Raw genomic sequence first — 25,799 nt, forward strand, 5'->3', positions numbered from 1 at the left:
GGTCATTTTCTTTGCCAAGGAGTTCTGAAGACTGTCTCTAAACAATGCTCTATTTGGCAGATATCTCAGAAACTAATCTTTAAAATCCTGTACCAAACTCCATCCACAAACATCTATTCAGGGCCTCAAAAGTATAAATCAAGCAATCGTTAACACCTGCCTTTCTCAGCTTGGACTTAATACTCATCCATGTGCAGTTCCATGGAGCTTCAACTAGTCAAGAAGAACTTCAGTCTTAGCGGTTAAGTGCATCCCTGCAGTTTGTTTCTACTAGAAGGTGCCATTCAGGTTTTTGAGGAACTGGTTTCTTACATCAAGCAGATATTAAGAGCACAGATTCTGCAGTAAGACATCCTCAAGTTCAATTTCTAGATCTGCCTCTTACTACATGCTTTGTGGTAAGTTAACCTTTCTAAGTTTTAGTTTCCTCTTCTGTAAGCATGAGATTAAAAACAGTATTTATCCCTTTGGATTAGTAGGACTAAATGAAGCAATGCCTATAAATATAGCCAGAGCTCTTGCCATCTAGAAATTATCCCACCAGTGTGTCTTGTTATCATCACTAGTCATAGTATTAATGCAAAAACATACACATACCTTTGCCTAACACTACCATAGGCTTTGCAACAGAGAAAAGTGGTGACGCATTCCATGCCAATTGGGATTTTAAAAGCCAGAAATGAAATGGTGAGAGAACAAGATAGCAAGTAACAAAGGACCCAGGTGTGCTGTAGGATTCTTAAATAAATCTGTTTTAACAGAACCAGATTCCAGTGGGATGGAACCTCTGAGATAATGTTGCAAAGGAGATGGTACAGGGCCTAATCTAGGATATTTAGGATCTGGGAAAGGAGCAAGAGATAGAATTCTAGTCTCAGGCAAAGAAACAGTATTGCTTCTTCTAGGAGCATCCCTCACTCACAAATTCCATATCTTCATAAGCCTTAGCAGAGCATCTCTCTTGAAGAGGTCTTTTCAGAACAAGGGAAGGGATGACTTTACCTGGATGATGAGTCCATTTCAGGCATCTGTGTACTTGCCTAGAGGTATTAGCATTAACACTGCAGGGGCTAAATTCTTTCTATTACTTTGTGTTTGTTTTGTTTTGTTTTTATCTCTTAGTGTATGCTTCTTAACCAAAGAGGTAGATCAGAATCACACACATATTTTTAGTTTAAAACATGTACTCATCCCAGCTGTATACTATAAATGCTGAATAGTAGTAAAAGGGAAGACTCAGGCATCTGTTTGGTTTTGTTGTTTTTAAACAAGGCCAAGGGCCTAATCTGATCAACAACTGGTGAGTTGGATTGTAATTCACCACTGTGGGTGATTTTGTCACCCAGGGTATTTTGGAAAATATCTGGAGACATTTTTCACTACCACAGCTTGGGCTTTGGGTGGGAGCAGGGCAGTGGGCATGGTCACCAACATCTACTAAGTAAATGGTAAACATCCTGCACTGCACAGAAGAGTTCCCCAGAATTATCTGGCTGGAATGTCAGTAGTGGTCAGGTTAATGAATCCTGACTTAGGCAGTAAAAGTTATGAAGAAACATGAGTATTTCTATTATTTCTACTCATACCTTCCCTGCTTTATGTCCCATAAAGCAACTTTCTAGCCTTTTAATTTTTATTTCTGTAACAACACTACAAAGAGATAGGAGAAGTTACTATTCCCATTTTAAGATGGAACCTGAGTCCAGAAAGAGCTTTCCCAGAACCCCAACATCCCGAGTACCCAGTCTCCTGAAACTGTGGCTTTCCCATTTCTCTTCCCCCTTCAGAGAGCAGCCATTGTGTCCATTTATTCATCATTGTCTCCACTGTCTGCCAGTTAGAAGCCCTCAGTAGCAATTAAAAAGATATTAAGGAATTCTTGTCCTCCAGTGGTTATCTTGTATACCTTGTCAAAGATGTCTTCTATATCTAGTTCTTACTTGAAAATAGTAACTAAATCCTTTAAGTATTTCACTATGAATTTTTACAATTGTCACCTGAATTTTCCAGAAGCTTCAAGCATGTAGTGTTCTGGTTAATTTATAAGGAATGAATTGTTTTGGCCCACTTGAATTTGTTGTAAGGCTAATTGGAAAACCTACACTGCTTAGACTCCTACTTTTCAAAGTTTCTAAAATATCTTAGTTCTGTTTTCTGTCATGCTGAATAAACCATTTCTAATCTAATCTACTCTCTCTTTCAAGATCTTTCATGGCTCTGATTTTACCCATGTAAGTGTAAATGTCCTGTGCAGTGTTGAGGATGTAGAAAGGGTAAGTAGGCTAAAATCACATAGATTATAACTCCATAGACTCCAAATACAGTGCTCTTTCTATCATACACCATGCCTCAAAAAGATAAGGCTGAAATGTTAATTAGCCAGTGCACATGATAAAAGCTGTTCTTTTGATTGAATTCCAAAAAAGACTTGGGAGGAAAGGAAAAGGGTAGCTTTCTTCTAAAAGACAAAGGCAAACAGGGAGAAAGTTTCCAGCTAATTGATAGTTTTAGTAAGTAGCTGTTTAATAGTAACAATAACTGCAGGACTCAGAGTCTCTTTATGTGTACTTTCCTGACTCTACAACGGCGATAACAACATCATCTTGTTAAAGGTGTTATTTCTTTTCAATCCTCTTTGCAGCCCTAAGAGGTAGGTATCCAATGATTCTGACCTGACAGCTATTAAGAATGATGAGCACCAATATTTATTGTGGGTGATCCATGTACTACATACTATTCTAAGCATTAAAATGTAATAATCCATGCACTTTCCAACCTAGGAAGTGACTAATCCTAGATCAAACTCCTCTCTATTTAATGCCAAGGTTCCATCTAACCATAATGTCTTAGGGGGATACAACTAAGTATTTGGATGTATGCTCCCAAACCGCCACTCTACTAAGTGCTCTGCATCCCCAGTTCACCCACTAGGGGCTTTACTGTTACCAAGTCCCTATTTTCTGCATGGTGCCCCAGCCACACAAGACAAATTGCAACCCCAGGACTTCCCGGTTGAAGTTGGCTTATTAGTCATGGCTTATCTACCAACAATGATGGGAGCTGCATAGCTAATCAGACAGGCCCCTTAATGACAGTTCAGGCCTGCCAGGCCAGGCCTCCTTGTGATTGTGAGGATGCTCACTTGACTTCCACAAATGCCAGCAGAACTTAAGCCTAAGAGTGGGAGATCCCAGAAATGCTACTGTAACCCACTTCAGGGTGAAACCCCATGCTCAATGGAGTGGGACCGCAGCACAGGAGGGAAGCTTGCATACCATATGTGCTGCAAAAACCACTTCTACCTAGGCCCAACTAAGGGGTGGGTTTCAGCTTTCAGTCTCTATCTCCCTCTGTGTTCTGTCTAAGATCTTTTATCATGTAAGAATAAACTTTTGTAGTTATGTGGAGTTGGAGTGGGGGAATGATGGTAACGCAATACCATTACATCCCAGACAGTTGATAAATGGTTTAGGGTAGCAGCTTAAGTTCCTTAAGCAAAGCTTGACACAGTGGTATTATTAAACAACAATGCCCAAGATTTTCCTACAAGACCCTGTTGACTCTCTTAAGCTACCCACACAGCTAAGTTTTCAATGGCGCTATGTGATTTCACAGATCAGAAATACTTTACAGGAGGGGGAAAGTAATCCAGAATTACACAATAGCATGGTTATCCAATTCATGCATAATACAAATGTAGTTGCAACTTAATCATTAGGTGGTCATTATCCAATAATGCCTTAGTTGTCAATGATGTGAAAATTTGCGATCAGGTATCATCAAAGTTCTTTCTTGATTTATTTCCAGCCAAAGCTTACAATAAACAGTGTGACAAGGTGATGGAAGGAAGAAAGAGGAAAGGAGGGAAGGGAAGTGGGAAGGAAGGAAGGATTTGGAGGTTTTTTTTCTCTTGAACTTTTAAGTAGTTTATCAGATTGCCAACTGTTCACCAACCCCTGAAAGAGGCAAATCCTTTGGACAGTGTCCTTGTACATTGTGTCTAAAGAGTTTGTTTATTCAAAATATGTGTGCACTTGCATTCAGCTTTCTGAGTGAGTGGTGGCTCAGGGGTGGCGTCTGAGGTCAGCACTCTGCACGGGTTAATGAAGCTCACTTCTCCCAGTGGTTTCTGAACATCACCAAGTAGTGGTGACTGAGGCACAGGAGGATGTGGATGTGGACGTGAGGGAATTCTTTTAAGGAGTGCCCCACGTGGCTTACAGAGAATTAGAGAAATGGAAGCCTGTTTGCATTTGTTGATGCACATTAGAAATAAATTTGGGCATTCAGTTTAAAGAACTCACTAACGGCAAGACACACACAAAGAAATGCTATTATGTATTTAGCACAGTCTTTGTAAGCCTGGCCAGGCAAGGGGATTTATCAAAAGAAATATGTAAATAACACAACCTGTTTTACAAAGGAGCAGAGAATAAAATTAATCCAAGACATCCTTGGCTTAATACTATGTTCTGCCCTCAGCTTTTCTTTTTATAACTTTAGACATGTCACCTAACAGTCCAGCACAAACAATAGCAAGCTCAAAACAGCCCAAGGCATCCGTCAGTCCTTCGGAAGCAACCCAAATGAATCGTCAGACTTCAAGCACAATATTATTATTAAATTTAACACCGTCACGGCCAAAGCATTGGCTTGGGCAAGTCCCCCATCCCCCCTTCTTTTGGGGGTGGTGGGGAAGGGGGAAGTGTTGGGAGGGTGGGGGAACCAAGCCAATCAAAGTTAAAATAAAGTCTCTTTCTAGCAAGACTACTGTCTATAACATGTTGTTCCTTATAGAAAGTGGGATATGGTGGCATTTGCTTGATTAACTTGCTCGACAAAAGTGACAGCTGCTGTGGGTGCATGCGGATAAGCTGCACGGCGCAGTTCCGCCTTTGTACATCTGTCAGCAAAAAGGGAAGAATAAAGAGTGAAAAGAGACAAATTGGTCCCAAAAGACACTCCATTCAACTTAGGAGGTTTGCCCCATTCAGGCGCTCGCTGTGCGCCTCAAGTACTGAGAGCTTATTCAATTTCATTCACTCTTTCGAATGAACCCACAAGTGTTTAATTTCTTATTCTGTCGCCTCAAAAAAAGGGAGAGTGGGGGCGCAGGGGGAGGAAGCCTTGTGGACGGGAAGCATTAACGGCAAGACAGGGTGATCCAGGCCGCACTTATTAACTCATGGCTAATTTACAGTTTAACTCTATCTGTTCAGCTCCTAGACCCATCCAAATGCTTCACTGGGGAACCTGATAAAGGCTTCTTATCTTCTCACTGGTGGACCCAATAACCATCTGTAGATATCAAGGACACCTACCAAGGTCAAATATGTGTCTTGTGTAAGGACAGTGGTCTGAGGTTTAGGCCTTTACCAGACAAGGGGTGATAGGCTTTATGGGATAAAGTTTGGGCTAGTGATCTGGCAAATGTCAGGGTTATTTTCCCCCTCTGAGGAAGGAAAAAAAGAGTCATATTCAGTCAGAAGTAGAAAGAGGGGAATATGGTTTCCAGAGATTAAAAATAAAGCAAGAGGAAAGGGCACACAGGGAAACAGAACCCAGCTATACTCAGTGAAACACATGTTGACTTTTCAAAAGCAGCACTTGTCTTTCTCTTCCCTGAACCCCCAACTTAGGGTTTTCTTCCCTGACCTCCCTTAAAGGGACATTCGCTATGCACACCCAGATGTTTCTTTCTAGAGTTGAGGAAGCGTTTGCCAGTCAAACCCACATTGTAGTGCTCTGCCCAACCTCCTGCCACCTTTACTCCGGCCTTTGAGCCCTGCTGCCCTCCGTTGGAAACCCAGCACTCCCTCCCACATCCTGAGCCTGCAGCTGAACATTGTCCCTGTACCCACAATTTCTCCACTGACTGCTTTTTAGAAGCCATTCATATCACGTCTGGCTCCTAAAAAACCGTACCCTTTCCTTATGAAGCATTGTTCTGCGGAGATCTGGAGTTCAGTCAGGTGCTGCATGGGCTAATTTTAAAACTAGAGGACTTCGGGAAGGATTCTGGACCCAGCTGTTTTTGTCTCCTTGCTGTTCTTGGATTCAGTTATCTCCCAGTTAGTGTCCTTTTATCATCAGCTTGGGAACCGCTGTATTGTTCAACCTAAAGCATTCCATTTACCTATTTATCTGAACTTGTTCTATGTAATAGCATGGAAAATATGTGTCTGGGAAGACCATGTATTTTATACATACATACATATATATATATGTTTAACCACCTCAGTCCAGGAAAATGACTCCCTAAAGTGAATGTGAATTTTCCTGTGTAAGAACTTCAACTTTGACTCACAAAACTCTCATGATTCATGACTATGGAAAGTTTCATATGTGCAAATTATGGAATTAGCCCTAATGTGATTAGCCAACCCTGTTCTAAAAAGACAAAGTTGGCACTCCACTTCATCTTTCCGTTCTGTACATGAGTTACAATCCTTATTTTAGAGTATGATTTCTATAATCATTTCTATATGGTATGCAAATTTCTTATTCAGTTGCTTACGTCAATCTGCTTGCGAATTAATGCAGTTTAAATGCAGTTCGCCATACCTAAGAAGCAATCGGGGTGGGCAGATGCTGTTCTTGAATAATGTGAATTCAGTTCATAGGGTGACTCCTTCTCCTCCCTCTGAAGTGCTTGTATGCATCTCAGAGAGTGGTTTTCAGAAAAATTATTCACACTTCTTCTATGGATAATAGATAGTGAGATGTGCCACCAAAACTAGAATTTTGTTTTTGACATAATTGACCTGTAAATGATTGCGATGACATTGAAAGTGTGAATTTGGAATGTAACTATCCATTTTCTCAAAACAGTAGGTTCCTTTGAGAGGACAGAGGCTAAAGGCATAGGGGTCTATTTTCTCAATGCACAGGACTAAATCCCAGGACTAAATCCCCAACATATCCAGAGAAAAATAGGCCCCAGAAAAGGTATTGTTAACTGTGGTCAGTTTGTTAATGCCCAAACAGCACACCTGCCCTGGTCAGCCCAGGTGGCAGGCAAGGCCTGCCTAGAAGCTCACTGACTGGGGCTTAATCACATTGGGCTCATTATGTCTCTTGGGAAAATAAATAGTCTGAACAAGAAAACCTAGATCCATAAGAGAACTACTCCTTTTCTCTTAAATATCACAATTCCCCAGTTTATTTGGTGAAAGTTAGATGTCAGCCTTTGACATTTGCTATAGAAACAGGAATTTGTACTGATTTGCTTTCAGGGGTCTTATTGATCAGTCAGCGGGTATTTGAACAGCTGAGGTTGGACCCCTGTTCCCTATTTCATTCAGGGTTTGACCACTAGTTACATTTTTATTTAATTTCTTAACCCACCCTGCAGTTTCAGAATTATGTTATGTATAGGCAAGCACAGATCTGATTCTGATATCTAAACTGGATTCTTTATTTTAGGGTAGCAGGGCTTTGAAGGTTAATCAAAAAAGATAGGGGAAAGGTATACTTCACATTTGTACCTCAAGTTCAAAGGTAGAAGGATTTTACAAGAAATAATGCAGTACTCATTTAATACTAAACAGAGCATGGAGTTATTGGGGAAACAATTATTTAAGGAGCCCTTGGGTTTCATAATCTCTGGAGAGTCAGAAGCAGGAGAAATATAGGCAAAATTAAAAGCCCATTTGATAAATATGGTTTATTTTCATTTTTCTCTTTTTTCATAAAAAACATATAAATACATCTATAGAACTATTAGGTGTGGGATTTTAAGTCACTACCTCTTGAGGCTGTTAGGAGAATTAAATGAGTTCAGTTCATTTAAACTGCTCAAAACAGTGCCTGACACATAGTGTTCACTGTTTGCTATCATTTTTATTGTTGTTCTTGCTAATTATCATTATTAGTAGCATCACTGTAGAACTTTTTTCCAAAGTGGATTCAGTGGAACATAAATTCACTGAGATATTAGTAGATGGTTCATGAGAAACATGGTTCTTTCGTCAAATATGTTTAGAAGACAGGAGGCAAATTTAATGGGTTTCTGAACTGCAAGATTTCTCAGAGCATTTAACATGCTAATGTAACCTATGAATATGAATCATCAATAGTTTTTAAGCAAGTACACAGTAAACATATGTATTCACAGGTCAGAAAAAAATGCGATCTTGGAAACATTTGTTAGTATTACTCTTATTTTCTTTTAAAAACTTGTAATTAAATCCCTCTGAGTTTCATTTTTGTCCCATCTGCATTTAACCCCACTACCATTGATAGGAGGAAATAACAGGCGTTCCCCAGAAAGAGTGTCCAGTTTTCCTCCTTCCAAATTCAGAGAAGGTAGCTGGTGGCCAGAGTGGGGAACATGCCTTTCCCTGCAGCTGGGAGGCTGCTGGCCTTTGAAGCACACATGTTCTTCTCTTCTGATAGGGCATTGTTCTGAGTCTTCATAATGTTTCTGAAGGCATCCCACTGCCTCAGATCCATAAACTTCAGAACCACCTCGGATTCAAAAGGCGAACGGCCCTTCGTTGAAATTTCAAAACAAGTTCTTGTCCGAGACAAAGAGAGGAGTAGCTTTCCAGTCCAAGTATATGTCACTGTTTTAATAAATAAAAAGACACAAACTCTTTGATTGGTTAGCTGGGCCCAGAGCCCTGCGATAAGAGGTCACTGGTGTGAGTTACTATGGTAATTGAGTCGTATCAGCAATAGTTTTGCTCTCATGAGCATTAAAGCACATAATAATAGGCAAACAACGGTGGTTAAAGCAAGCAGGTAGGATTACTATGTTCTTTTGTCAGAAGTATATAATGTCTTGTAGTCAGTTTTAAAGACTTCTCAACCCCCAAATCCACCCCACCGTCACCTGCTGAGTAATTTTGTATGCTTAATCTCCTGCCCTCAACTCCAAGATCTTTGCTAATTTGAGGCAAATGGGTATTTCTGACATTAAATAGGCAGTAAGGAAGCCCTGACCTAGAAAACCCGCATTCTGAAGCACTGAGAAAAATATTCTTTCAACAATTTTGTTTAAGACTCTTTTGAATGATGAGGGAGGGAAATAGCTTTCACTGAAACGGGAGGCTGCAGCCTCCCAAGGAAGGGTTTTAGCAGAATAAGAAAAAAGAAAGAAAGAGAAACTTGCAGAGCATCCTCACTCCCAGCTTCCCCCATAAAACTTGTCACTTCGCATTGCCATCCGCTACCCCAACAAAAATCACTCCGTGCCTATTGCTAATTGCAAGCACAGCTGAGGCCCAGCGGGGAGCCCTTGCACAGTCTCAGGCCTTTATACGAGGCTCAATCTGTTGTATGGCACTTGTTCACACACAAAAAAACTACCAGCAAAGGCAGAAAGAGGCAGAGTCACAGGTTTCTTGTAATCCCTCCGCCTCCCCGCTGACAGCCCAGCCCTAGAAGCATTCCTGGTTTTGTCCTCCTCTTTACAAAATCTGAAGTGACCTTAAGCTATGAGCATGTCAGCTTTTGAATGTCGAGTTGCCGGCTTCTTCAGGTGCATTAAGAAGCAGGGGGGGGGGGGCTACATCTGGCTTCTGCGTGTCTGTTTGCAGCACCCCTGAGGCGAGCTGTGGCTTCCTGTAACATGTAAAATATGAGTGTGAACTCAGGGTTCATGGCAAGGAACAGGAGGTCATGCCTCCATTCAGTTCTAAGTAAAGAAACTGGGAGTTTGCAGATGTTTTTCTGTATGTGTAATGACACCACCCCCCTCCCCAGCCACCGAGCAACCGAGCGCCGTTTTTTGATAAAATGTGCCACAATCAGTGTGCTACTTGCAGATTTATTCATATCAATTTTTGCAATTTATATATTCAGAGACAGGATTGCTATTTCGGCAACTTTATGTTGGATGTCGTACGTTTGCGTCTAGAGAAAGAGGCAAAGAAGTATGGAGTGGGGAGGGTGGGCAGAGAAAGAAAAGAAATTAAGTCTGTTCCTTGAGCCCCCAGCTGGGGTGTTGTCAGGAAGACAAAGCATCCTCCAGGAGGGTCTGTGTCCCCCTTTTGCCCAGCGGTCACTTCCTACCCAGGCTTGGAGGTAGGAAATCTATTGCTTTTGGCCCAGGAGAAGGTCCATTAATGTGAGGAGGACAGCAGGCTTGGAAGCAGCAGGGAGAAATCCCCTCAATAGACGAGGCCTAAGTCGCCTAGGAAAGGCCTTTCCCTCATCCTTTGAGGTCAAGAACAGGTTGGTCCAAGAAGATCCTTGGCATGGGCCTCCATTTGGGCCTGGCAGGGGTGCTCAGCCCTTCCTTTCCACCTGGCCACCCTCTAAGATGAAGAGAATTAAGCCTCCTGTGAAATTCCCACTTGCAGAAATTTCTGTTCCCGGCCCAAAGCCTCATACTGTATTTCACCAAAGGAAGACATTGGTCGAGCAAGCACAGAAATTAATCCTCCTTAGCCTGGGGAATAAATGCTCCTCAGTGGGGCAGTGTTAATTGCCAAGCTTGATGCAAAGATCATTTTGAGGCATTTAAGAAATACATGATTTTTATTAGTATAACTGTTCCATGTAGGAGTTATTTCTCAGCAAAGGGCAAAAGCCTTGCCTGCCTCGAATTATTAGCCTAATTCTACTTAATTGTTTCCTAAAATAAGGGCTTCCTAAACACCCATTCCAAACCCTAATAAGTCTGTTGTGGCAGGAGTGGTTCTGGGTGGAGGAACTGCTGCCCTTTTGAGCAGAGGGAACCTGGGTCTCAGGGCTGAGTGCCTCTTGATAAAATCTGTGCTCAGAGAATTGGGAGTGGGGGCCGGCAAGGGACAGGGAGTCTCTGTGAAAACATATGAGGTGACGTGCCATGCAGTGTGAAAAATGCATCCTTTTTTGTTGTTTGGACCCAGTCCTCTATGAGGATTCTCAGTTCTCATCTCTGGGCTTCATTTAATTCTATTTCACAGATTTTGAAATGTTGGCCCCGTGGCATGTTTTAAATAAACCAAATAAATGACTGAGCAAATGCTACCAGATTTCTTCTTTGTTCTTCACAGTCTCAAAACTCGGCCTTGAGAAATTGCCTCCATCCTAGTATTAAGTGAAATGCCCACATCCATTTTATAAAGATTTTTTTTGGATTTTGTGAAACATGGTTGGATGTTGCAGATTAGAAATATGTACATTGCTGCATGTCAGAGCTTTCTTAAGCAAATTTCCTTTTCAGTAGGCAAAGTGCTTTTTCATTTCCCATCTTTTTGTCTGAATGGTAAAATAAACATAAGATAAAATGTACCACCTTAATCACTTCAAAGTTTACTGCTCAGTAGTGTGAAGTATAGTCACATGCAGTGCAGCCAGTCTCCAGAACTCTCTGTTAATCTTGCAAAACAGAAACCATGCCCATTAAACAACTCCCATCTCCCTCTCTCCATCCCCTGGCAACCACCATTCTATTTTCTGCTTTTATGAATGTTACTATTCTAGATACTCATATAAGTGGAATCATGCAGTATTTGTCTATTTTTCACTGGCTTAATGCTTATCATGCTGGCTACAAGGTGCCTTCATGCTGGAGCATATGACAGGATTTCCTTCCTTTTGAAGCCTGAGTACTATTCCATTGCCTGTTTAAACCACCTTTTGTTTATCTGTTCTTCTGGCTCTATCATTGCATATCTGTGGTGCTTTCTCCTTTTGAATTTTGAATTTTGAGTTATGTTGCTATGAACCTAGGTGTGCAAATATGTCTTCAGTATCCCACTTTCAGTTTTTGGCCTCCATATACAAAATTAGAACTGCTAGAACCCCATCTTTTCATAGCAACACTTAGGTTGTATAAAGGATGGAAGTCTGGTATTTACAGTGAGTTGGGCTCCCACCCCTAACTCCAAAGTCACAATGGTGCCTCTACTTTCCCACCCTAAGCCTTCCTGTCTTTAGTAAATATCTATGAGATGATCTTCCACTTAGCATTCTCATTCCAAGATAGCTGTTTCCAGCAATATCTTACTGTTAGGTAAGAAAGGCTTTAAGAGCCTATCACCCTTGCAGTTGACTGCCAACCACAGGAAGATAAGGGGTTGGGGGCGGGGGGAGGGCAGAATACAAGGGAATTTTTGTGGCTTACTGAGTTTGATGTAGTCTGATTGATTCAGAAGCAGCAAATATGTTTTCAGTCTGACTTTGCAAACCTTGGATAGTTTACTGAGATTGCCAACAAATTAATCAAATCATTAAAAATTACAAACACTGTCTTTCAGAGAGAGACCCCACTATCGCTAAGCTTTGAAATGAACTCTTCTATTTAGTTTGCTTTCAGAAAAGATCTTTCATGACTATGCTGTGTCTTTTCCCCCAGAAAACTAATAATGGTGGGCTTGATTTGGGTTGGAAGGCTTCAAATGCACTTAGTCAGGAATACAAGTATGGATTCATCATTGTGATCATTCTTTTGAAATGTCAATGGCTATTTCTCCACATTTCAGTTTTAGAGAGCTAAAATTTGACTGCTGATTTTTAGGGGAAAAATAAGGTATAATTAGGTCATTTCTAAGGAAGTTAATGTTACTACTAAATGCTGTAAATGTTTCTATAGAAAAATCAAATATTTTAAGCCATAACAACTTAAATCTAGTTTTTAAAATTATCGTTTGGACATGTTATTTCATTTGTACCATTTTTTAAAAGATTTATTTATTCATATAAAGCTGGGGTACAGGCCAGAAGAGGGGTGAGAGGATTCACCAGAGACAGAGTGGGGAGCAGAACAGGCCAACTGATGACATACACTGTTAAGGGGAGCAGCGGGTGAGACAGGAGAGGTCTGCTGTGCCGTGTGGGTCACCTCCAGGGACGGGAATCGACTCACACTGAAGTGGCTGCAGCTATCTTGCAGTGCTGCGTCCTAACCCTTTGCACCATTGAGAAGGGCCCTCATTTGTACCATTTCTTAAGAGAAGAGGCTAGAAGCAAAGGAGCAGTTGGATGTTGCCAGCCCTAGGTTGTAGATAACAGTAGTCTCTGGGACCACAGTTTCAGCAAGGTGCCCTGACTTGTCCATCAGTCAGGGTTATGTCAAACCTGCAAGGAGATGCAATCCAGAGTCCAGGAAGGACCTGGCAGCTTTAAAGATTCATAGAACCAAGCAGATTTGCAAAGATTTCAATAAAATGGCTTTAAGGCATCCAAAGAATTGCAGTGGCAAAAAATAAGAAGGTAAATAAATAAAATGCAAATAACAACAAACATCCTCAGCTAAAAAGAGCATTTGGGACAATGTGTAATATCATTCTGGTTATCTGTATCCTCTGATTTTGGCAACTGGTATTTTTTTTGTCTTTGTACTTCTAGCTGAGCATCCTAAAACAGATACTGGGAAATAACCCTTTCTAGGAACTGTGGCTTTGGTGAAGCAAATCGTGAATTACACTAGCACTCAACTCATGCAGAAGATGCATTTTTCAATTATGTGCCCATTTTTAAAGCACTCAGACCATATGCCCTTTTCGAAAGTGTTTGTTCAGCCCTTGGGGAGCTTTGACAAATCCTGAAACTTGCATAAAGTTGTTTAGTGCTTTGCCCACTTGGCATAGATGACTATAACAAGCCCAGGTTTCTTTGTCAAACCTTCTGTGAATCTTGATTAGAGCACTGAATACAACCAGATCCCTGGCGATTCTTACACTTGAGAGACCCCTGCGGCTATGGAATTGTGACTTAAGTTAACAAAGCTATAGGTACTTTGGTAGCAGTGTAAAGAAACCCTGGATGATGCTTTTCACATGCTCTTAAATTACCCAGATTGTAAAGAAGCAATATGCACTGACAGTTTCAAATGTAAAAGATTTCATTACAGTATTTCAATACAGTAATTTAAACAGGTCATACGTTTTTTTCCTTCGTGTCACAAAAAGCAAAGCAAAGAACTTAGTCACATGGGTGTGGTCAAATTATTATCTTTCGCTTTGACTCCTTGCCAACAAACAGAATGCCCTTTCTTCATTAGACACTCCAGACAAGGCACTAAGGCATTTTCTCCGGTGTGTGACTCTGTTGAGTTGGAGAAAGGGTACTTTCCAGAGGAAAGATAAAATTTCTTCAGCGTTCACTGTTTCTTCATCCAGAAGTACAGGTTGGTTATTAACATGTTACCAAATAACCTGTTTATTCAGACAATTTTAGAAGGATAAAAGCTGCTCAGAAAGCTTTCAACAGCCCTGGCTAGCTCCCACTTAAGGAGAGGTGATTTCTTAGTCACGCAGCTGGCTAGGACAGTGTGACTAAGATAATAACAGCTAAGACTCAGTATGTGCTTGGCACTGCTGTGAGCACTCCCCATGTACTAACTTACTTAATCCCAACAACTATCCTAAATATATTTTATCTCCATTTAGCTGATGAGGAAACTGAGGTATAGAGAGGCTAAAAACTGTATCACTACAACTACAAGAAAGACCTTGTTCAAGACCATACCGCTAGCCATAAGACTGTAGTCCCTTTCAACTTCTAGAGTACAGGTGCTTTCTTTTGCTGTTTTACCACTTCTCTGAGTCTCAGTCTCCTCATCTGTAAAGTGAGACTATAAATGATTGGTTCGTCTCAACAGTACTGTGTAGTGTAGCCAGGAACTGCCCAGGCATTTAGTGCTTTACCATTTCCAAGGAAATACATATTTGAAGATGAAATGACAAATAGAACTCAGATCCTTGTGAATTTCAACTGTTGTTCATGCTGAAGAAATTGGAATGAATCACAAGATTTTAATCTAAGAAAGTGTGTGAAGATGTATACTTGTGCATTCCATGCTTATTAGTTCTTAGACAAAAACCATGATTTGTAAAAGAACTAATTTTTGTGCTACTAACTTACTTTAGTTGCAGGAACAAGGCAACATGTCTTGTTGGGAATGTGTACACGTGTGTGTTTGTTAACAGTGATAACTTGTGCATATTCTGCTTCGATGCACTTTTTTCTTTATAGAAAATAGCAACACGGGATAAGCTGAGTTTTGTACTAGACTATTTTCACTGGATTTGTGATTCTGCCTAAAATTGTTTCTCTTGTAGTGCTGTTTGATGACACCTTCTTTAGTTTCACATGAAACCAAATTTCTCTAAGGTGCTACTATTTTACTCTCCCTATTCCCTGAAATTTTTTAAAGTTTATGATGCATAGTTTTTTGATACTTTTATTTTATGATACACAGCTTTTCAAAGCTGAAATTTTGATCAGTATTATAACTTAATATCTCCAAAATTCTTTTAGAAAAATTCGATCCATTGTGGTGAAGATAAATTTATGTTTCTGACTGAAAACTCAAACTAACCAGAATAAAAACTTTCTCCCAGTGACCATTGCTGAGTTACCAAACTAAAAGAAAGTGAGAAGAGATTATTTTCTAAGGGAGAGTCTAAGGACTAAGGGAGAGGAAAAAAAATAGTTTGGTTCCAGTTAAGAAATGGCACCCCTCACCCCCCACCTGATGCTTTCTAATTGTTTCCATTAACAGTTAGCAACGGATACTGAATTACCCCTTTTAGACCATTGACTGGTTTTCCAAGCCAATGCCCCTGACTCGCCACACTCTGCTTAGCAACATTTTAAGCTCATAGAAAGCAGAATATTTTCAATACCAAACCAGACTTAGGCTCTAAAGAACACAAGTTCAATGGCATTATTCTGCTACACATTTATCTCTGAAGTTTAGACCTGAACGATTTTTGCTGAGAAGACCTCCCTAGAACTGGAGCTGTTTCTGCTTCAAAATGCTGTTACTTTAAAAAAAAAAAAATACTGAATTGAATGCAACAGCTCATATGGGAATAGTGGTAAATACCAACTTGAAACCTGCCCTACTACTCCCTAGTTGTGTGACCACAGGCTATTTTATTTAATGTTACTCTTCTATATCTCATCTTACAAAATGAAACTGTTAATAGTGTCAGCTTCTTAAGAGTTCAACCTATGAATTCTGTAGTGGTAGGATGTTGTACATAGTGCTTGCACATCGTGGGGGCTCCAAGCTCAATGAGTAGGTAACTACTTTCATTAACGTGCATGTATGTGTTTGTGTGTGTTAGGAATCCTATATGGACCAGTACTTTGTTTAAAGTCTAATAGAATGGTCTAGTCTAATGGGGAGGTTGTATAAATGAAGGGGAAATGCTAACCTTGGGATTAGTGAGTATGGGAACACAATGACTAGATCTGTCTCCATTCAGCGTCTATTTCTTGTTTCATTGTCACTCATGTGATAGGTGGCTTGCTCTGGAAACAAGTGAATCATTAAAAGCAAGGCCTCTTTAGGACATCAAATTAGCATCAAGATAGGGCTGGAGGCAGGAATCTAGACTCATGTAGGTGGATGTGATGGCAGAAGATGCTCTTGCTGATTATGAATTATCCGATTTTGCTGTGAACCCTAAACTGTACAGTGAGGTGAGAATTCTTCTTCTCTCAATCCTGAAGTCCTCCCATGGGGAAAAGTTGCCAGGAGACTAGTAAATAATGGATTAAGGAAGTTATTTTGTGTTGATTCAAAGTATATGTTATGTTTCTGAACATAATAACAGTGGCCAATTTTACTGAGCACTTACTATATGAAAGTCACCCTGCTTGGCCCTTTACATAATTCTATCTTTTCACATTCACTTTTCTTATATAGTAGGTGCTGGTATTAGTCACAAGAGACAAATGAAGGCCAGAGAGTTAACTAGCTTTCCCGAGGTTACCCACAACCAAATGCAGTTAACCCAAGCTGAAGCCATAACTTATCCAAAGTATGTTTGAGAAAATAATCATGAATCCCTTGAACTTCAGTATTCCAATCTAGGTTAATATAATGCAAAATGAACTTTATGCACCCAGAATAATAATACAGGTTGGAGTGTTAGCTGCCACAAAATAACTTTATAGTGAATGTCATTGTCAAGAGTTAGTTACATGTTCTACAGGACTTGTGCATACAGCTCCAGAGATACTCCAGCACCACATGGTTTTCTCTGCTTTTTGTTTTCTCCTTTTAGTTCCACTAAAAGAGAGAAAGGAGAAAGAGAAAAGAAGAGAGGATGGTAATGGGAATGGTGATAATTGTGATGATGGTGGCAGTGACGGCAGTGGGGGGGGGGTGGCAGCAGCAAGCATTTATCAAGGCTCCTGTAATGTGCCCAACACTGTGATGACAGCTTTACCAGCATTTATTCATATAGTTATCACGAAGCCTATGAAAGTCCCATTAAACCCCATTTTCTGATCAGAAAATTATCTCTGAGAATATAAGTTGTCCAAGATCATAAACCCAGGTAAAAGACAGGTAAGACCTGTGCTCATAATGATAACACTGTCACGGTGCAGGCGCCTCTCTTTTTCTTTCTCCTTTTCCTAATTAAGCTGTCCTTTTAAAATGTTAAAAAAGAAAGAAAGAAAACTGTAGAATGAAATAAAGAAGCATTACATGGCAAAGTTTTACATCAGTCCTCCAGCTCCTCTTAAGTAGAGTTTTCAGATCTGGTTACAGTTATTGGAGAAATTCCCAGGTCTTAAAGGGCCCAATTATCCTTAGGCCGTAGCTGTGACAGATATCTTTTGGGTTCCAACTCCAAAACCCTCTCGGAATTATCACTAGAGAGTATATTTTAAAGGTGCCCAGGTTCCTGGGGGTTCCACTACTCTAGAGGATTTTTTATGATTAAATTAGCCTTTTTTAGGAAGTTTCCAATTAAGAAACCTGAATTAAGAGAAGTCGTGATTATACTTAATTACTTACTACATGCCACAGCTTGCCATTTTTATTTCTAAGGGTTTAGAGTACATTTTGCCAAAATTTTAGTGCCCAGGTGTTAGGATATCTCTGGAAAAGGCATATCTGTTTCAAAGAGAAAACAAAATGGGGAGAACTTAAAATGTTTTATTAATTTCCTCTTTTGAAGAATCATAATAAATCTGCTGTATTAGCATCCATCTCAAATAAAGCAGCCTGACTCGCAAGCCCAGAAAACTGCATGAGGAAAAGCAGGAGCCGCCTCAGTGCCCAGTGATGTGCTGCTAAATGTTTAGCCCCTGCCCTTTGAAAGGAAAAATGCTGTGGTTTGTGGCATTTGCCAATTTCTGGAGTGTAAAACCTCCCTCACCCTAGATTGCTTCTAACTATTGATGCGATATCCCAGAATATGGAACTAAGGAGAGAGGCTCATCACCATCAGCTCTCTCCACCAGTGCACCACTATCCCCTTTCGGGGAGGAGTAACTAGATGAACAACCATTCCACTCCTGTTCCTGATCCTGGAGACCTGGACAATGGGCAGGCCACATTACCCCTCTGGGCCTTTGTTTCCTCCTCCTTCAAAGGATAACTTGGAAGGATCCCTTTCACCTCTAGCAATTTAAAGTTCTAGAAGGCAGTGACTCCTCCTTTCTCTGACATCCAAATGCCTTTAAGCGCCTTTCTGGAAAATCAAGTTAGCACTGTGCAGCATCCAAAAGTGCCTCCAGTTTCATCTACTGAGCATAAGGTTTGGAAAGGAGAGACTTACTCCCTTTTGCCTCTTTAAATGTGTAGCCAATGGGGCATCATACATTTTTTACACTTCTTTTGCTAGATGTGAGATCCAGGAGGAAAAGCATGGATGTTCCAGGGCTTTCTTGTTCTCCTGGGGTGGGAATCTGTGAGTGTGATACACTGATCCTTTGCTACATGCATTTCCTACTACCCTACCCTTTCAGCTGCAGAAACAAATATTGAAAGTATTCAACCTTTTTATATTTGTATTTCTCACCACCCAAAGGCCATTTATAAGAATGGGAGCTACTATATTAAATGAGGATTTGGGGGTGGGGGAGGGGTTGCATTATGCTTTTTTTCCTGAAAGGTGGCACGTCTCTCTGCAAAGAGAAAAAGGCATGTTGTACAAGGCTTGCTGGCAGTGATATAAGCCAGCGCCGGTTTGTCTGTTGTCACAGCCAAAGCAAAATGCCACCTCTGCCTAAAAGCCACAGTGCCACATTCCTCTTTTATGTCCCTGAAATGCACCCATCATGAGGTCCTGGGTTTGTAGGCTTAGCCATCCAGGAGGTCCCCCAAGTGTTTGGAAGGTCATTCTCCAATTCCAGGAGGGTAGAAGAGAAGAGGAGCACATTGTTCATGTCTCTCAAATGGATTATTCAAGCCCCAAGATTACATGTCAGGTACAGCCAATCCGTGTGGAGTCTGAGGCCTGGAGTAGGTACAGAGAGCCCCCAGTTGCAGAGAGTAGAGTAGGGCTGCAGAAATAGCAGTAACTCAGTGCTGTTCCTGACCCCCAACCTCTTCTTAACAAAACCAGATGCACTGACAGCAAAAGCTCCACAATCCCAAGGCAGGAGGTGCCAAAACACCCCCCCAAAAACTATTACCCCCACCCCCAAAAAGTTTCAGTAAAACTGTTCTCACTCCTAGAGGGAAAAACCTGTCCATGCCTGAAACAGCTTGACCAGGGCAGACCCTCTCCCTCCATGCAGTGAACTGCAAATCACAAGAAATAAAACTCCACCCCCCAGCCCCCACCCCCGCCTGCTCCCTGGGGAGGGACAGAAGGCTCGTAAAACTGACAGTTTCGCCTCCATGATCTTTAAAAGAGCAGAAGTTGGCTGTGAGCTGCAATGCTGCCTCCACTGGGGTAGTGTGGTCCCTGCTTACGGCTGGGCTCCAAAGAGAGCCACAGTTGGCTCTGATGAGGAAGGAGCCTAGAAATGAAAGATTGCAAAGAGGGCTTCTGCACACCATGGCTGAGACTGTGTCGTTTCTTGCAAGGTGAAACTTGGCAGTCCTACCTTGCAAGTAAAAACCCAAATTAATTTTTTTTAAAGAAATTAAGTCAGAAACAAGGCTTTGGAAAAACTGTGAGTGTTAGGCATAAACTGATTTTGGATGATCTTTAGGTGAGAAAGGGTGGAGTTACCATCAGAAACATGTTTTTATTTATGCTTTTCAAATCCCCACTGGTGTGCAATGTGTGTGTGCGTGTGCGCGCATGTGTATGTATGTATGTGTTGGTTAGCATGAGAGTGTGCATTGCCTCAATTCTCTAACCACTCTTTTTTTTTTTGAACATCTTTTCTGTGCACAGTTCATATAGATGCCCCATAAATAAATATATAGGTCCATCCACACCTTTTCATTTTATTTGTAAATTGTTTGGTATAAGCGGCAATGCGTAATGAAACCTGGTGAAGTTTAAAAGATTAGATTTTTTTTCATACTGACACTTCATAACACTGTTCATATGTCTCCGAGTGAGATTTATGAATATATGAGCAGTACTGCAAAATTATACCGCACCAGAGACTTCCTGCACCACAGGGGTGGCAGTCTAAAGTGACACAGCTTCAAGCATTTTTCACAGACAAGAAGCAAAATTTAACCCCCTTAAGGGGAAGTATGATTTCAACAGCTTGAAATGAGCTCATTTGTAGATATTTTTTTTCTCTCATCTTCCATAATTTTTTGGTGTTAAGATTAAAACAGATTGCACAGCCAATGTAAGGGCACATGAGATGCCCAGGGTATAATTTGGCCCTTAAAGAGAAACCCTCACTCATTGTCTCTGTCCGATTGCCCCAATAGAATAAATGAAAGTAAACCCCACCTTAAATTCCTAAGGCTCTCAGTCCACTTCTCAGAATTGTCCTAGGCAGACAGGGTCAGAATCTTCCAAAAAGGTAAGTAGTGAGTGACATCATCCGTTGGTTCCTTGGAGAAGCCCCTATCTTCCTGGACACCCCCAAACAATGGCATGAGGAAATAAACAGTGGCTTGAATCTCAGCTGAATAAAAATAAGCAACCGAAAGGAGAATCTGAAGAGCAAAAGGTGGTCTTAATTGTAGATGAGATGACTATAGTAGACACGTTCTGTTTTAAATTCAGTGTCCAAACCAGGCTCTTTCAGGCTGATCCACAGGATACTGTGGCAGCTGACATTCATGATCTCTTGCTCTCATTCCCTTTAACCATTTTGTTCCCTCCTGGAACAAAGTGGGTGCTCCTCACGGGCCTGTTCTCTCTCTTCTCTGTATGCCCTATGATGTTTTGGCTGGAGAACTTTTGTCTCTCTTTCAGCAATGGTACAACAGCTCCATGAACGTGATCTGCACCTGGTTGACGGACCGGATGGACTTACAACTTCACATTTACCAGTTGAAAACACTAATTAGGATGGTAAAGGTAAAGGAAAAACTAATTATTACTCTTCACAAATAAATGACTAAAATGCATTTTATTGGCAAGCCGCAGAGCTCCCTTATAACAGAGTATTAGTTTACACATAAAATGATGAATTCTGAAATAGTATCTCATGCAAGAAAAACCTATGAAATCACAGTGGGATGCCCTATTCAATAATTACTCAAATATCAAAGGAAAATTTCATAAAAAGGAATTTGGTATTTTTCACGAACCAAGAAAATCTGCTGTGTATTTGCTGTGCAAAACTACCACAGAGGCTATTGTGCCCTTTGCATTAGACTTTCAAAAGCTGGCTTTTGGTACCACTATGCTGATCACACCAATTACCAATTTCATTTCTACTTTCATTATATAAAATTTTGCCACAGTTAAATAGAAATATTTACTTCCAGCTATTTCTAAATATGTCCTATGATCATTATCAGGATGCAAATCAATATTGTTCTCATAGTTAATTGAAGTAGTTTCTCTTACAATGCGTGTATACAATCAAATGTAAAGGATCACAAAGGTGAGATAACATACCCTGAAAGTAGCTTTTTTCCCTGTTCTTGTCTGTGCGCCTTGGACTAATGATAATTATTTCAGCGTGAAATCTCAGTGGTTTACATGAAATAATAAGATCACAGAAGGGGGTAAATACGTTTTTGATCATTTCAGTTTCCATTTGATGCTTCGCCATAGAGGGTTTTAAAACATTCGTATGCAAAAATCTCCTTCAGTGCACAAGGTCTTTAAAAATATATTTTTTAACAATAAATGGTAGCTGAATTTGTATTTCTTAACAATTTGCCAAAAGCCCCCCTCCTCACCCTGATATTCCACCCCACTTCTTAGTCTTTTTCGGATTAGCACCATTTCATTGAAGGTGCTCCTCTACCCCAGTGCTAACTTAAAACCAATTACTGTTCCGTTGAGTGTAATTAAGAAGAATTATTATCATCTGCATTTGATCTCACAAAGCGTCTGCCCAGGGAAGGTTACAGGCAGCAGTGTATTATAGCACTTAAAAAAGAAATGCATGCGCTAGGCTACAGGTTCAGCCTAATTTTCTTATATATATGTATATTATTTTACTTCTGTTCCTTATGGCAATCTCACTAACCATGGCTCTGACTACTTGAATTCCATTTTTCTGCATGTAAATGCTCTTTCAGGGAATTTTTCTGTTGAAACCTTCCTGGGTAGACAAGAAAAAAAAGATGTTAATTTTAATATTTCTAAATGTCTTCCCATTACTGATATTTCCAGATCAGTGTTAGGAAGATTGGAATTAGCAATGTTTTTATTAAGAAAAAATATAAATCAGAAAGGAGATTTATTCTTAGCCTCTGACCAAAAAAAAAAAAAATACACGTTGCTGAGACATGGAAAAGGGGCACAGAAACTGTCAAAGGAACTCCTTTACTTTTGCCCAAAGCGGGCCCAATTAACTAGTGCCATAATGCAGAATTCCACCTCTTTACCAAGTAATGACCCAGTGATTTCCTCAAGGCAAACTTTCAAAGACAATTGGTTTTCCTTCCTCCTTCCACCCTCGCTCCATTTATTAGAGATACACATTATTCAGCAAGCATTTATTCATTCACCCAACAATGCATAATTATTAATAGATCCCCTGCTTCTAATATTACAAAATGAAGGATTGAAAAATGATAGACACAATCCCTGTTCTTAGCCATTGAGAGTCTAGTTGGATGACATTGTTCAGGAATTTGAATAAAGAGGAAAATTCTGCAGCACTTCCTAACTTTCTTTTCCTATATATTCTGTCAACAACTGTGTTATTGTAAGTGGTAACAGCAACTGATTGGGAAAAAAGAGATTAATCATCTACACCATGCCCAGCGTATTCTCAGCTTTCTAGCCTTCCCCCCAAGGTGAAGACATGGCTTAGGTAGCTACCTAGCTACTCAGAAGAGCCTCCTAGGAGAGCCTTGCAGTTTGATTTACAATTGAGATCACTTTTTAATTTAGTATTAAAACCAGACTGTTTTTAAGATAGAAAGAAGCTGCTGTGATCTTCATGTGGGGACAACAGGCATAAATGGCAAAGAGACATGTAGCCATCTCATCCCCAACTTACATTATGAACTTCACTGAGCTGAACGGCATCCGCTATTTAACACTGCCGTCATTGCAACATATGACCTTCAAGAGGGGATGACATTGTAATTGTGGCTTTTGGACTGCATTAGGTGGAGTATAAAAATACCAAAATCCTGATGGAATTGAAGTGTGTTAACAATCCTTCTCTTGTCCCTTAGCAAGTTTCCCATATCAATAGGAGAAACAGCAGAATCAGTAGCTGAAATGATATGCAGTATGATAAGAAGAGTTGTAGTTAGAGACCTTTAAAAAAAAAAAATCACAAAGTACACAACAGCCAGACGCTGCTGGTCACGTTCAATTAACGCTAAGGGATTTCTAGAAAAACAATCCCTGGGATACCTAAGGAAATCCGAGAGAAATCGCCTGAAGGAACAAAGAAAGAACTTGTGGTACAGTAATACCAAACCATTGTTCTTGAAAGAGAGCCAAATTTCTTCCCTGAGACCATGAAGTTGTGAACGGAATTGATACACTTGTTTCCCAAGGAGAGGAGAAATGAGTCACATGCCTGCAACATATTGATGAGGCATTAGCGCTCCATCTTCCCCATAACTGCGGCTGCCCGTAATAGATTGCATATACCAACATACATATGTCTGTCTTGTGAATGAGACAGAGTGATATGCAGTAACAAGCCTCAAAAATATTAAAGACCAGACTGCAACAGAAATTGTGAAATACCATCATCATTTGATCCATTTGTATGTTATAGCCCCTTACACTGTCTATCATATTATAATATTATATTATACTAACCTAGGAGAGAAAAACCAGACACCCCTAAAAAAAAAAAAAAAACCAAAACAATTATGGAACATTTCCCTTTATGGAACTGAATAAACACAAGCTTATGTTCTTTGCTTTGTCTCATCTAATACAGTTTATCCTGTCACAATTTCTCATTTTCTGTCATTCAATGAATAATCTCAGTTTTCAGTACAAGTGAAATCTGAGCATGGTGGCTTTCCCTCTGACAATGCATGAAGTGTGACACTTAGCTGAAGGTCATTGTTTTCACACCCACTCGTGCTTTGTGTCCTTTCCCGCCCCTTACTGGAGATGAGGTCTCCCTTATCACTGCGTTTTTTCCCTCCTTAGAAAACCTATAGAGATTTCCGATTGCAAGGGGTTCTGGACTCAACCTTAAACAGCAAGACCTATGAAACCATCCGCAACCGTCTTACTGTAGAGGAAGCCACGGCATCAGTGAGCGAGGGTGGGGGTCTTCAAGGGATCAGCATGAAGGACAGCGATGAGGAAGATGAAGAAGACGATTAGAAAAAACCGGCCTAGAGTCCACGAGGATGAAGTCCTGTAATCAATGCATGTCCTTAGTCTGTTAGTAAACCCCATTAGGGAATTTTCTGTCAACTACCATGCCCATGAGGTATTTACCAATACAATTGCCATTTTAGATATGTGGTACCAAGATTATTAGCAAATGATCTTCGAATCCATGATTTCCTGATTCCATGTCTCTATGTTTACAAGCAATATGGAGCACCATTCTTTAAATACTGTTCATGGAGAATACATAGTCCAACTGCTAGGTGTGTCCCTGTTATCAGCAAAGTAAAATGATGCTTCATTACTGTACTGTGTATGCATTGATGGTAAATGGATGTGCGGACAAGTACTCCAAGTACTACTTTGTTTTACGTATGTGGATGCCAGTTAATATAAATGACTACAATAAATTAAGATGCATAGATCTGCTTTGTTTTCTGAAAAACAAAAGGCAAGGCTCCAACAACCAACTTTTGGTTCTCTATGTTCCCCTCTAACTAAAACCAAACCCCTGGTGTCCTTGTAAACCCATTCTTTCATTTACCCCCTGTAGTTAGCCAAAAAAGGATCACCACATACCAGTGGATTGATGCACTTGCTTGCTACTGCAAGGGCAATCCTACACTGACTGAACATCGAGCACAGTTCTCAGCAACTGTCTACTGTCAGAGTTTATCCTATTCAATGTTACATTTTGCTTTTATGTTTCAATAACCATGTATGTAAAAAAATGGAATATTTAAATTACAACCTTAGATTATAAATGTGTTTATAATAAGATATGGATATTTCCTTCTGTAGGTTGTAACCCTAATTTAAATTATTTTGGTCCACACCGTTTTTTATATCTGTCATGTACATTGCATTTTGATCTGTAACTGCATGACCCTGGGGTCCTCTGCAGGGCTGTTTCTTTCTGTGTAAAGTAGTAGATTCATCTTGCTTTTGCCTTACATAAAGCCTACAGTTATGAAAGTGTGGGAAACTGTGGCTTCTCAATAAATAACTATTCAAATGTCCTAAGAATACATTTGAGTCTTTTTTTTTTTTTTCCTACAGTCTTCTTTGAAAGTCTGAAGTGAGATACACGAGGCAGGGAGAGGTGGGAAAGATAAGGAAAAGGTAATTTCCTTAGAGTGTTCTGGAAACTGTTGGAGTGGGTAATTTTCAAACGCTTGTCTCCAGGAGACACAGTCTAAAATCTGCTAATTCAGACTCCACTAATTCAGAATCTGTGGGCATTTGGATATG

General features: G+C 40.3%; 1 protein-coding gene across 9 annotated transcripts in view; it reads left to right on the top strand.

Moving 5' to 3' along the window:
• CADPS (Ca++-dependent secretion activator) overlaps positions 1 to 25,574 on the top strand; it is a 428,545-nt gene extending 402,971 nt beyond the window's left edge. For all 9 annotated transcript variants that reach the window (XM_012735284.1, XM_012735280.1, XM_012735279.1 and 6 more), the window contains 2 exons: positions 21,024 to 21,128; positions 24,360 to 25,574. In XM_012735284.1, coding sequence (XP_012590738.1) covers positions 21,024 to 21,128; positions 24,360 to 24,539 — 285 coding nt within the window. In that variant the 3' untranslated portion in view covers positions 24,540 to 25,574. The remainder of the gene's footprint in view (positions 1 to 21,023; positions 21,129 to 24,359) is intronic.
• Positions 25,575 to 25,799: the final 225 nt, after the last annotated feature.

The sequence above is a fragment of the Condylura cristata genome, unplaced genomic scaffold (genome assembly GCF_000260355.1).
Source record: "Condylura cristata isolate star-nosed mole 26May11 unplaced genomic scaffold, ConCri1.0 scaffold00004, whole genome shotgun sequence".
In the NCBI taxonomy this organism is placed as follows: domain Eukaryota; kingdom Metazoa; phylum Chordata; class Mammalia; order Eulipotyphla; family Talpidae; genus Condylura; species Condylura cristata.